Source organism: Phyllopteryx taeniolatus, chromosome 7 (assembly GCF_024500385.1).
Source record: "Phyllopteryx taeniolatus isolate TA_2022b chromosome 7, UOR_Ptae_1.2, whole genome shotgun sequence".
In the NCBI taxonomy this organism is placed as follows: Eukaryota; Metazoa; Chordata; class Actinopteri; order Syngnathiformes; family Syngnathidae; genus Phyllopteryx; species Phyllopteryx taeniolatus.
Window position 1 is genome coordinate 21,502,807 of NC_084508.1, and position 13,524 is coordinate 21,516,330.

At 40.8% G+C, this 13,524-nt stretch overlaps 1 protein-coding gene across 2 annotated transcripts in view; it reads left to right on the forward strand.

Moving 5' to 3' along the window:
• Positions 1 to 1,346, forward strand: part of LOC133480311 (cystathionine gamma-lyase-like) — a 47,849-nt gene extending 46,503 nt beyond the window's left edge. The window contains exon 15 of one of the 2 annotated variants that reach the window (XM_061778110.1): positions 1,256 to 1,315. In XM_061778110.1, coding sequence (XP_061634094.1) covers positions 1,256 to 1,300 — 45 coding nt within the window. In that variant the 3' untranslated portion in view covers positions 1,301 to 1,315. Of the gene's footprint in view, positions 1 to 1,255 lie in introns of both variants that reach the window. The other variant, XM_061778114.1, reaches the window with a different exon arrangement.
• Positions 1,347 to 13,524: the final 12,178 nt, after the last annotated feature.

Genomic DNA, 13,524 nt, shown 5'->3' on the forward strand with positions numbered 1-13,524 from the left:
GGAAGTAGACTCGCATCCCTCTTACATCTTGTTGGCATTTTTTGTGTGTGCGTGCGCGCAGCAGGACTCAAACTGTGACCCTATGGTTCCAAAGCCCAAGTCCTTATTGATGAGCGACTGCCGCCCCATCCAAATACACGAATATCCAGAAAATCTTCCATGCAGCACACACTACAATAGCCAACAAACCAAGAAAGAAAAAGATGAGTATAAAGAAAGAAGAAGGCAAAGAAGACAAGACTGACAGGGAAGAGTAACAAGAAGATGTCAGATGGATACGTTATGGACCTAAAGTGCAACAAAAACTGGCATCATCAGTCTTTTTAGACATTTTGGTCTGTAAATTTTGTCAAGCCTTGCATGCATGAAGATTAATTTGACAATTTCCAATTCCCACAAAACAATCCATAGTGTTACGTCCCGAGTCCAGGGACAAACCCAGAAGCTAAACTGATCGGATTGTTCACATCTTCCCATTCCCAAGTGAAACCAGCCACCCAGTAACACGGTTTACAAGATTTATTACAGCTTCAGAGGGAGAAATATGCCAACACAACAAACAAAACAAAGCTAAACAACCCTATCTGTCTGCGCCCAAATCAATGATGAAAAACAAAAGACACATTCTTACCTCACTCCTAACCCAACACAGGAGAAAAGGAAATTAACAATAACAGCTTCCAGTGAACAATGGAACCAACAGTTATGAAACCAGTGGCTGGCCAAGTTGGAAGTGGAAGAACAGGAACCGCACATACTGCAACCATCTGCTGGTTAAAAAGATGTCTGGTCCCTCCTCTGGCCAATCACCTGGTGGCAATCACGTTAATGCAGCCAATCAGCGGGTCCCACCTGTTCACAGTCAGGCCACACCCACACATCCCTGTACCCACTTCCACACCAAAGGGGAACAACACAAAACAACCAAACAATCGTAACAATGGGGTTGCTGATTTTTTGTATTTAAAATGAAACTTGTCACATTGCTTCTTGCTTTTTTTTCCTCATCTATATTTATTTTAATAATAAATAAATTGAATAATAAGTTAGTAATGTTGACTGTGATCATTTTGGTCAACAAAACTGTGAAATGAAATGTTCCTGCTGTTTCCATCTATTTTGTAGTTACTGCATGCCATCATACAGTATAGGTTCAATTTACAATCTGGAATGCTGTCATCTACTGTGGATCCTTTTTAAGTGTAGTTTAGTTGCAAATAGGTTTGACCTTATGACTCATGTACTTTGACCATAGGCATCCCCCGAAAGAAGGTCAAGATCAGTTACAACCCAGCACTAATCAGCTGTGCAGCGCTCAACCTACAGCATGACCACCAAGTTTGGAGACTAACAGGTACAGTTTTATACTCGTGATTGTAACAGAACACACAGCCTATGCTTTGGCTCAATAATATGGTAAACACAAAGTAAGAGAAAAGAATGAAATGAAATGAAAAGAACTTTGCTGCCACAAAAAGATTTTTTGTAAGGTATTTTAAACAATATACTAAGACAAGACCGGTAGCTCTCATTATCCATCAATATGGAATTAAGCAGTTGTTGTGTACCCTGGAACTGAAAAGATTTGTCATAATGTTTTCTTCCTGGAATGAAATGATGTCATTCATTCGTGTAAAATGGATGATTGCTGGAAATCTACCGTGCATTTACTGCATATTGCGTCAGATGGGGAACGTTTATGTATATGTAGCACAGGCCTGTAAAAGCAGCCCATGTAACTTTGCGCTTCATTTCCTCTCTGACATTTTGCTAAATCAGTAGCGCACTCAATGAGGTGTACACAATGTCCTAATAATAAGCTTCCAACATTCTAAGTTGCATTCCATTATCAGTTTGACTCATTAGTCTGCTCCAACATACACAAGTAAGAGGCACAGCCATGTGGTCCTTTAGTCTTTTTATATTAGAATGAAACATTCCATCAGCGGCACGGTGGCCGACTGGTTAGAGCGGGTTCAATCCCCGGCCCCGCCTGTGTGGAGTTTGCGTGTTCTCCCCGTGCCTGCGTGGGTTTTCTCCGGGCACTCCGCTTTCCTCCCACATCCCAAAAACATGCATTTATTGGAGACTCTAAATTGCCCTTAGGTGTGACTGTGAGTGCGAATGGTTGTCTGTTCCTATGTGCCCTGCAATTGGCTGGCAACCAGTTCAGGGTGTACCCCGCCTCCTGCCCGATGACAGCTGGGATAGGCTCCAGCGGCTCAGAAATGGATGGATGGATGGACATTCCATCAGTTTTATCAATGGATTTGCTCAATGAATAAATATAAGTAGGATTAAATTCATGGATGGCCTCCTGGAATTCCTCTGAGCCTTGACAACTGAAACAGAAACACCTTTTAGAATGTGTTATCACACTTGGCAGTGACCGTAGCTCTATGCCACTGGTTTTACTCTGCACGGAGGAGAAATAAAACACAATTTAATTTATACTGTGCCATCAAACAAAGTCCTGTTTTCAAATGCCTTATTTCTGTTCCACAAGATTACTTCATGCTTCGATTTCAGCAGCTGGGATTGACAGCCCTTCCCTGTGCTATGTAGTATGTCTGTCATTATTTGAGTTGAACACTCCATCATTTTAAAAACTCTTGAAAACCAATGTCATCCAGTTACATGAATAACGCTTGGACGCACTCACTCGCACACAGAGAGGTGTTTCTAATATTTAGCTTACCTTAATAATAATAATAATAATAATAATAATGCATATCACATATATAGTGCTTTTCAACGCACTCAAAGATGCTCTACAATTGCACACATTTTTATTGAGCCAAGGCACATATTTGACTTCAAAAAACATTACTGCCCACCAGCAAACTAATATCTAACAAGTATACTGTATATGCACCAGGTGGATACACAGGTTAATTATACCTTCTAGTCCAGTGGGAGGGCATTTAATTGTTCTTCCTATCACTATATGTCACTAGTATAGATGAACAATGATACAGTATTTGACGTCAAGAAATATTTTTATCGGTTCAATCAAGTGAAATTGGATCATTTCCTGCGTCCCATCTGATGATCTCTCACGACACAGTGGTTGAGAATCACTGCTCGAGGTCAACATATTATCGCAATCAAAACTTTGTATTATTTTCTTTGTAGAGGTTGAATTTTGAATACAGCTCTTGTATTGGATCTCAATGTGTGTACTTAACGAAGTGATTTGTGTGTACTTCGTGTTCTTAGGTGGTCTTTTAATCATTATTTGATAAGTTTAGCAATCCATCAAGCTTTTACTACACAAACAAGCGATCAATCTGAGAGTATTTTTCATTCTTGACAGATCATTAATATTTCACTCAAGTCTTTCACTAAATCTAAACCATTTTATTAGAGGTTTAGTCCAAGAGAACAAATGTTACATGTAAGAAAAATGTTTTTAAAAAAAAAATCCAATTCCACTATTCAATTTGACATAAACACATCACAGATATAAGTTTGCTGCAAGGTCACTAGCATCGTCATTTCTGGTTCCGATGTACAAGATCTTCATTGCTAAGTAGCAATAAAGTGGTTGAATGGTGATGGCTTATCAAGAGGTCTTCCGGCCCATCTATATTTATTGATTGATTTTATTGACCCTGATTTTACGTAGTAAACATGACTTGTATGTTGCCGGAGGATAGTTCTTCCACTATTATGCATTATTAATAAAAAGTGCGTTTACAGTCGGTGGACTTTGTCTCAAAGTTATGCTGCGAGGTGTGTTCAGGTAGTCGGATGGAATATTTAATCAAAATCTGCTGACTCATTTGAATACTGTAAAATGACTTGAGTTGCAGAACAGCAATAGCAGTGGCGAACAGTCGGCAGGAAGGTTGAAACTAAAAGATATGGTTGAAATACAATTTCGTCTCTCGTCTTAGTCTCTGAGTCAGCATTTTATTATTCTCTTGCCCTTTTTTGTATAACAGCAAGCAGGAGATTTCGGTGACGAATACCGCTGGGAGCTGTTGGCCTCTGAGTGCTCTAGTACCTGCACAAAACAAAAACGCTGTCTTCCAGTGAAATGGTGCATGTCCACGGCTTAAGCCAGGATATGCGGTGCATTTCTTAACTTCAACCACTCATAGTCAGTACTACTACACTACACTACTGTATTATCATTACCGGTCCTCATTTTTGCTGCAATTAACTGTAGGTCACTGTTTATATGTTAGGTAAGAGTTACCTGACGTTATAGGAGTTATAGGAAACGATTCAGATGGTCAGGTGTCCTCTACCTTGCATTGGCTTTAACCTACATGTACATATACAGTATGTTAAAGCCAGTGTGCTACTGAATAGCTGACTGACTGGTATAGGCATTTATAGCCCATTTTTGGTGGTGCTGATGCTGAAGCACCCCTAAAATGAATCTCTATCACTCACTCACCTAGAATTGCCACTGATCTTTTTTTTTTGTATGATTCATTTTTCATTTTTTTCTTTTTCTCACCATAATTTCATTCCAAGTTATCATACATCTGCTAGGTTTTCATATAGTTAAAAATGGTCCGTTACAAACTCATCCACCTGCTAGTCTGAGTTCTCTCCTAATTTCCTGGAATCAAGTGCCCGCACAAAGCATCCCACGCGCATGAGAAACTTTGAGTGTTTTCTTGTCACCCTGCACGTTCATCAAAAGCATTTCAGTTCATTTTGGGTGCTTTTTTTTATTGAGTGCAACTGTTCAACAAGCCACCGTGCGGCCAAACAAAATTCCAAGTGTCAGCCCTCTGATGAAGAAGACGAAAAAGCGTGTAGGCAGGAGGAGTAATCGAAACCTACAATGATCCATTGGATGCCCACACCCCCCTACCCCGCCACAGATGGATGTGTTCACCCCCCGCCCCCCAATTTGCACCCCTCTGAGCCTATCTCACTTGACATACAGACTGACAATCTAGAATCGTCATCACTTTTCTTCCCGTTACCATTCTCCTCCTGCTCCTAACCTTTAAACCTAACCTCACCGAGCCTTAACCTCAACTCTTGGGTTGGCATGCTCATGAAAGACTTTGTCGTTGTTGCACGTCCACGGTGATTGACCGGTGATTGTTTTGACATTGTCTTCCATTGTCCAAGTTGTTTTTACTGGAAGGTTGTAAGGTTATAAACATACCCTAAAGTTAAGTTAGTTCATTGTTAGCTCACAAGAAACAGACCTTGTAATCCATGTGCTCAAATTATTTCCTTATATGTGACCCCACCCCTTATGGCAGAAGCTTTTCTATTACATTGTGCTCTTTCTTTCATTAACATTTCACGTCATAGCGAACGCATATTGAATGCACTGTAGAATATCCTGCTATGAAATGAAAGAAATAGAACAGAGGCTGAGCTCAATGTTCAACATGTGCAAAATAATGGCAATTTTGACTGTATTACAACATTAGACTATGAGTTAAGAGAGGTAAAGTTGGCACGCACACACACACACACACACACACGCACACACACTGCACACAACTCTGAACGTGATGTAGGCTGTAAGAGAAAGTTCGACCCAAAAGAATGAGGAGGGCCTCACGAGATCAGGTGCAACTAATAAGACTAGTGCAACCTCGTCATCAGTACGAGTATACACGGCTCCTGTACATCAATGAAGCTTTTTCCTAGTCATAATTAAAATTTTCTCCCAAGGGCACTCAAGACTGAGCACAGACCTGCACCAAGGCCAATAAAATTCATTACACGCTATGATAAACTGACTGGACCTGTAATTAAAAGGGTTCTTTATTATGTTTAGTGTACACAGGTCCAGTTGTTGTTGTTGTATTATAATCCTGTTTAGAGAAAGATGGATGCCCAAACACAACATAAGCTCTTTGACAGAGGATTCTTCATAGTTTCGGCCAAACTGTGTGTGGACGGAAGAATGCTGAGTGAAGCAGTTCGACATGGCCACATACTAAATTCTAGATTTGTACCCTCAGGGGAACAAAACACCAAATCATCACCACAGACATGCTAACCTAAATTAATAGAATGATGCTATAAAATAGTTTTCAGAATTGAGATGAGTGTGAAATACTTCCACAGTTGTGGTGTTTGTTTACTCAACTGCGCTACAGTATTTGGCAGTGTGTATTGGGGAGGAGACAAATTTAAAATCATATAAAACAATGTCACTGTATATTACAATATAACTAAAAATTAACTGGAGTTTAGAACAAATTTTAAAAAGTAATACTGGGACTGCGATTGGCTGGCAACAAGTTCAGGGTGTACCCCGCCTTTCGCCCAGACTCAGTTGAGATAGGCGCCAGACCACCCGCCCGCTACCCTAGTGAGGATAAGCGGTATGGAAAATCGTTGGATGGATGGATGTTAGGGAGAAATGCAGACAGTACAGTGGTTAGCATGTCTGCCTCAGTGGATAGGTTCTTGGTTTGACTCTTGGCTTGGGATCTCCTGTGTGGAGCTCACATGTTCTCTTTGTGTTTGTGTGGGTTTTCTCTGGGTACTCTGGCTTTCTCCCACAATCCAATAACACGCACGCTAGGTTCATTCAGGTCTGCATGGTAGTCAGCAGCACGCACCACTACACTACCAGTGCATGAACCAAAAAGAATGAATAAAAATATGCTGCACACAGGGTATGGGGGGAGGGGTGAGAGATGCATACTGTATGTACAGTATATGTATGTATATAGTGAAGAAAAATTGGGTATATGGGGGTGATTGTATGTTTGTTTATACTGTATGTGATACTGTATATGTGTTTATGTGGGTATACTGTATGCGAGGAAATTGTGCACACATACTGTAGTGTATACTATGTTTTGGATTGCACTTTTTGATGGATAATTTATTTAATGTAGGTACTGTTGAACAATTAAGACCCACATAAGCTTTAACTTCTTCCAACTCCTTTTCCGATCAGCAGTATACACTGTGTACGGTACACATACATACATAAATAAATACATACATAAATACATACATGCAGACAGACAGACAGACTTGATTCATCTCTTGGGGGAAAGTTGTCACAGCAACAATAGTCACACATATACATTCGTATTAATAATATAGAAACCAACAAAGTACGGACAAATAAAAGAGCAGCATTAAGATGAAAATGAAATACATTTTAATCTAATCTAAGCAAGAAAAAAACAAATACAGAATTGTCAATTTGATCATTTCTTTAGGTTTTTTGTGTGTAATACACGTTAAAAAATTCAGTCAAGCAATCAAAATGTCTGGGTGTGAATAATAGCGTCCATGAACTCAGGTTATTATTTTCTGATGGGGAAAAGGGAAGTATTTATTTGTCTTAAGTGGTTGACGCACATGGCGACTAATTCGGTAGACAGCATCGACAGACACTATTTGAAGAAATACGAAATTATCTATTGATTGACACATTCATTTGTACAATGTAGCACGCTGTGACTTAGCAAGACGTTCACACTTTGTTTTCTGTCAAGGGAAGGACAAGATTTATTTAAGAGACATTGTGCAAAGCAACATGTAAATTGAATTGAAATGTGGTTAAAGATTCAAATGGGAGTTGGCAATGGACTTGTTGATCGAGAACTGTCCTTCATAAACTATTCATGCAAAAGAACACTGTGATGAGTCTGTTTTTGTAAAGGTGCACAATGTCAAAGCTTGCTCTTCCCAAAAAAAAAAAAAAAAAAAAGCAGTTTAGAGCAGACATTTTGATCCCGAAAATTCTATCGATTACCTGGAATTGATTGTTGATCGATCATGTCTTGAAGCAACTGAAGCAGTCGCAATGAAGTTTGAGTTTAAGAAGGACAACATGACCTTAGCTATCCACACTCCCCCAATTAGAATCTGCTCAATACAGCATTTGCATCAAAACTCGTTTAGAACATTCTCCTATTGTAAAAAACAGTCAAAAACAAAAATCAAAAACAGTGAACTGATAAAAGGCGGGCTGACTGGTTAGCACATCCGCTTCACAGTTCAGCGGTCTTGGGTTCAAATCCAGGCTGCGGCCTTACTGTGTGGAGTTTGCATGTTGTTCCAAGCCTGCGTGGGTTTTCTTCAGATACCCTGCTTTCCTCCAAAATTCCAGAAATATGCATGGTAGGTTATTTGAAGACTCTAAATTGTCTGTGAGTGTGAATTGTTGTTTGCTTATATGTGCCCTGTGATTGGTTGGCAACCAGTTCAAGGTGTCAGTCAGCTGGCATAGGTTCCAACACACCTGGGACCCTAGTGAGGATAACCAGCTCAGAGAATAGTTGGATGAAGTGATAATGACTCTTTCTCAAAATAGATCAAATATTATTTATATATACTGTATATCAGGTCACTGATGGTGTAGTGGTAAACTTGCCTGACTTTGGTGCAGGCAGCGTGGGTTCAGTTCCCACTCAGTGACGGTGTGAATGTGAGTGCGAATGGTTGTCTGTGTCTATATGTGCCCTGCGACTGACTGGCGACCAGTTCAGGGTGTAGTCCGCCTTTCGCCCGAAGTCAGCTGGGATAGGCTCCAGTGTCTCGCGACCCTAACCAGGATAAGCGGTGTTGAAAATGGATGGATGGATGTATATCAGCCCATCCCTGGTAAATCAATTGCTAATTATGCATTTGCTATTCAACAAAGGTGCTGTCCTGGCTGGTCCAGCAATGCAGAACTCCCGGTTGCATTGATACCCTGCTACATGCCATTTTACCATCCAAATGAAGCTGTTATTTCCATCCATATTCCAGCTAACTTTTGGGCGAGATACACCCTGAACTGGTCGCCAGCCAATCGTAGGGTACATACGGTATAAACAAACAACCATTCACACTCACATTCACACCTATGATCAATTAAGAGTCTTCAATTAACCTACCATGCACGTTTTTGGAATGTCTGAGAAAACCAGCGTATCCGGAGAAAACCCAACCAGGAACAGGGATAACATGCAGACTCCACACAGGAAGGCCAGACTTGAACCCACAACACCCAAACTGTTAGGTGGCCGTGCTAACCGGTCCAATCTGTTATGTTTTTTTTAATATAAAAGACCATGTATTGTTTTTTCATGTGGGCCTTGAAGCACTTCTTCTGTTCTATGCTGGACTTAATGAGGCCATTGGGACAATACAGCCTTTAGACGTGTGCACTTCACTTACTGCTGTGAGGTTTTCTCCTTCACCTCTCATTGATGCCGCCATTCACTGAGCCAGAGGAAATTACACCCTTTCGCTAAGTTACACACTCAAGGGGCTCATGTACTGTATTCTCTCAAATGCAAGACAAATCAATGGTAAGTACTATGCTAACGAATCAAGTAATTATTTGATCTCTTGCTGAATTTATAAGTTTGCTCACTTATGAAGAAAAGAACAGCATCCACTTTGTAGTGGTTTATTGCTTTTGCTAATAGATGGAATAGCACCCAAAAATCCATTCAAAAACTCAGCATATGAGTAAAAGGTGTTGCGCACTTCACAATCCTTTCTGTCTGCTGTCCTGCTGTGGTAGAATGTTTCCACTCTGCTCTTGGCCACACCACAGCTTCGTCGCCAAGCACCCACACCTGCAGTGCCCAGCTGAGGCTTGTTATCCAGCCCCCTCATAAGTAGCCTCACTGCACTTCAGCTTTGCCACATGGTCTTCGGGTCATGCCAGACTCTCCGGTGCTCGCTTCAGATCTTGTTTGTTCCTGACTCATCGCTTCTGGCCCTGTAAAGAACCTTGTTTCTGTTTCCGGCAAAGTTTTTTCTGTACCCTCTGGATCTGTCTGCCTCCTCTCTTCCTGCCTTGAGTTTGCCAGTCTGCCTGGCTCAGAGGAAGTTCTGCTGCTTGGGCCATGGGAAACCCCGCTTTGAGACCAGCTTTTGGCAAGTGTCTCAAATCCCGTAGAGATGATGAGTGTAAATAAATCTTCATTGGTGCTGAGAACTTGTGTGCTATTAGGGCCTGGGTCTACATCCTCTTAAAAGATGATGTGTTCAGTCATGGACCCAGCACACAATCCCTCTTCCCTCGCCTAGAGATGATTGAAAGTGTCCTCGATCCTCTGAAGCCAGGCAAGCAGCGGAATCTATCCACCAATCACTCACAGCTTTGGCCGACTCACTTCAGAAGTGCACAGTTTTGGATTCACAGCATGCTGCACCGTTGTCCTCTCCAACTCCTCCTGCTCCACCTCCAGTTCCTGCTCTTGTTCTCACTCCAGCCCCAAACCTTTGCCTTAGAACAAGCTAACATGTGATAAAGTAAAGTAAGAGAGACAGTCCCCAGCATGCAGCCCCTTCGTCTTTTTCCTCTAAGCAATACTTTTGTAATTGGGTGGTTCCAGAGCCGAGACACATGGGGAGTGATGATGATTAAGCAGGGGAACAAGGCTGTGGCTGACTACTCCAGAGACTTCCGTAATAAAGCCAGTCTGACCCATCGGAAGGTTGCTGCCTCGATTGATGTTTTTTTTATACATGGTCTGTCAAGTGGCATCAAGGAAGCGCTTGTTTCCCATGATATTCCCTTCATGTTGGATGGGGTCATTGACTTTACCACCTGGATAACCTCCACATCCAGACCTGCAAACATGAGAGATTTCAGAAGACTCTCCTTAACCATGGTTTAGCTCGAGTAGGGAGTGTACCACAAGTCTTGCTCCCCTCAAGGTTCAACAACTCCCTGGCCACCCTCATTGACTCTAAGGCTGATGCCAGCATTATTGGAGAGAGGTTGGTGAAGCAGCTGGGGCTTGGACGGGCGGGTTCCACTGCCTCAGCCCAATCCCACTTCAGCTCTTGACGGGCATCAGTCAGGCACTGTGACTCACCAGACCACCCCACCTTTCATCCTCTAGTCTGGCAATCACTATGAGACCATCCTGTTTCACATATTAGACCAGAGGTCGGCAACCTAACAGTAAATACTCAGAGCCATTTGGACAGTCTCTCACAGAAAAACAAAATAAAAACACCTTTTGACAACTAAAGTGAAGATAACACTACATATATTGCTTTTTAAAATCTGTATATAAAAAAACAAACTATAGTGTGTTGCATTTATGAAATCAATGAACTGCTGCAGAGAACACATTTTATTTCTGCATATAACAAACACATTTTGAACTCTGAAAGAAATACTTGGTTGAAGCTTGCTTTCAAATAAAATGATCAATGTCTGTTTGAGTCCTCGTATTCATGAAATCAAAGCCAAACGTAAAGGAGCTACGGGGTCTTAATGGTGCATATTTCACTAACAAGTTGATTGTATTTTTTTGGTCAAAAAAATTAAACTTGCAGTAATGTCCAATAATATCAATTCGTTTTGAAGCAATTGGTAAATAACCAATTGCACTTGGAATGCCCCTTCTTCATCGCCAAAAACAACACGCCCCATCACCCCTGATGTCTTGGTGTGACATCAGTGGGAGAAGTGGTGAGCAACTTCACTGCACTGTGGAAAAAGGAATTTACTATATTATTAAGTGGCAGTATTTAGCCAGATTTTATGTATTGTCGCTGTCAGGCGGAATCCCCGCACCTCCAAAATGACTTTTCAGGTCGAGATGAGCAGCCATGCATATCAAAGTCATGGTCAGCCAAGCCCCTGACCGTACAAATAAGCCTTGATATGTCACAAACGCAAACCTGTGTAAAGTCATCACCCAAAACTCCTTTTTTTCAAGCCTGTACGCCTGATGAAATGGTACGAACACGGTGCCGTAATGTCTGAGGAGCTGTTAGGGACATACCCTAACTCAGGTTAGCCCTCACTATTCAAATGCTCTCATATACACTACTGAAAGGCTCTCATACACACAACTGAATGTCTTACTCTCATAAGCACTACTTAAATGCTCTTATACGTGCATGTCAATCGCGCGCTCGCGTGCATGTCAAGTGTCCTCTTGCGCACGTCAAACACGGTCATATACGCATGTCAATCGCGTTCATGCATATATGTCATGCACACTCACACAGTAATGTCGATCATGCTCATGCACGCACGTCAATCGCGCTCACGCACACATGACAACATGCATAATAATTTGGAACGCAGTGTAATGTGGTTTTTGCTCCTGAACCTCAGCGTACAGTGTGGGCACATCAGGTCAGTAGATATTTTCACAAATGATCGTAAGCTGTCATCAGTGAGACATGAGCAATGCTTGTTTTTAATATAGTTCACTTTGCACATAACATTTAAAATTAAGATTCAAAAACTGATAACAGAAGCACATCTGAGAAAACGTCCTATACAGTGGTTCAAAAATTCAACCACATCCTTCCTTTTCTGCTGGCGAGGCCTTGTTAGGGATACTGATAGGAATATTGGAAAACTCATTACATCTGGATGGAAACTCAATCATAGAAGAAGGGTGGTCGATGTATTATGTACAACAAATAAAGTTGTCATTACTGAGATTGAAAAACAAATGTCCAGTTTACCATGTGAAAAGTGACAAACACAGACAATAAAACATTTTGTGCCGGATCTGTTCGTCAGTGCCATTTCCATCATGACTGATGCTGTTAAAAGAAAGCAATATTCTCTAAAACAGTCTTCTTCTAAATACTGAGCAAATTTCAGTTTTTATTTTTAATTAATCTGCAAAAATTTAAACAATTTCGTTTTTTTTTTACCAGTATTGTTTCATTCTGAAAACTAGGACTAGCCATCTCATTTACATACTTGCTCTGCAATTAGAAAATGAATCACTACCGGAATTGGTGCTGACTTTTGTTAAATTGTTGCACAGCAAGTGGCTGAATTCAGCCTGTTGGTGTTTAAGGAGGAAACAAAATACATCACATCACATCCTGAGCCATTTACAAAGGCTGTGAGAATACTGAATAAAATCAAATCATTGTGAATTTTAAGCAGCGGAAATAAACATCCCGTGGACTGAAGGTAGGTGTTTCTGTTTGCTGTCTTTAAAAAGCGAAGGCAGAATTGCAGCAGTAACATATTTAGTAGATACTGAGTAAAATGTAGTCAGAGGAAGTCTGTTATGTTGTTTTTTTTTTCCACATTTGATTCAACCAGGGAGCTATTATCATAATGTGTTCCCTTTGTATTTATAAGTAGATTTAAATACAGTGAACCTTTGTGCACATGCCTTGTTTTTCGTATTCAATTGAGAAGTGTTAAGTCCCAGCAACTGTTTGAAAATAAATGCATGTCATTAAAAAAAAAAACATTCTAAATAGACAGTCATGTTTCCAGAGTGTGAACCCTAATGAGTTGACCAATCAAGCACCACTTAGAAGTTTACATATAAGGTTAAAAGATTTATCACTTTACTGCACTCGCGCTATTACTATTATTTCACTGACTGCTTAATGTAATGAATCCATCCCAGTAAAATTGAGTGTATCCCACTTTTTTACAGGCAGTCTTTTTGTTAGTCTGCAGCAAAGTCACTATATACTGTGGCGCTTGATTTGTAAGTGCACCAGAGGCTGGCACAACCTAGTATTCAACTGGACTACTAAACCATGGGCAACCATGTTGTCATTTTATGACAGATGACATTACACTTTACTTGATCAATGTGGGCATGTACAACAGCACTT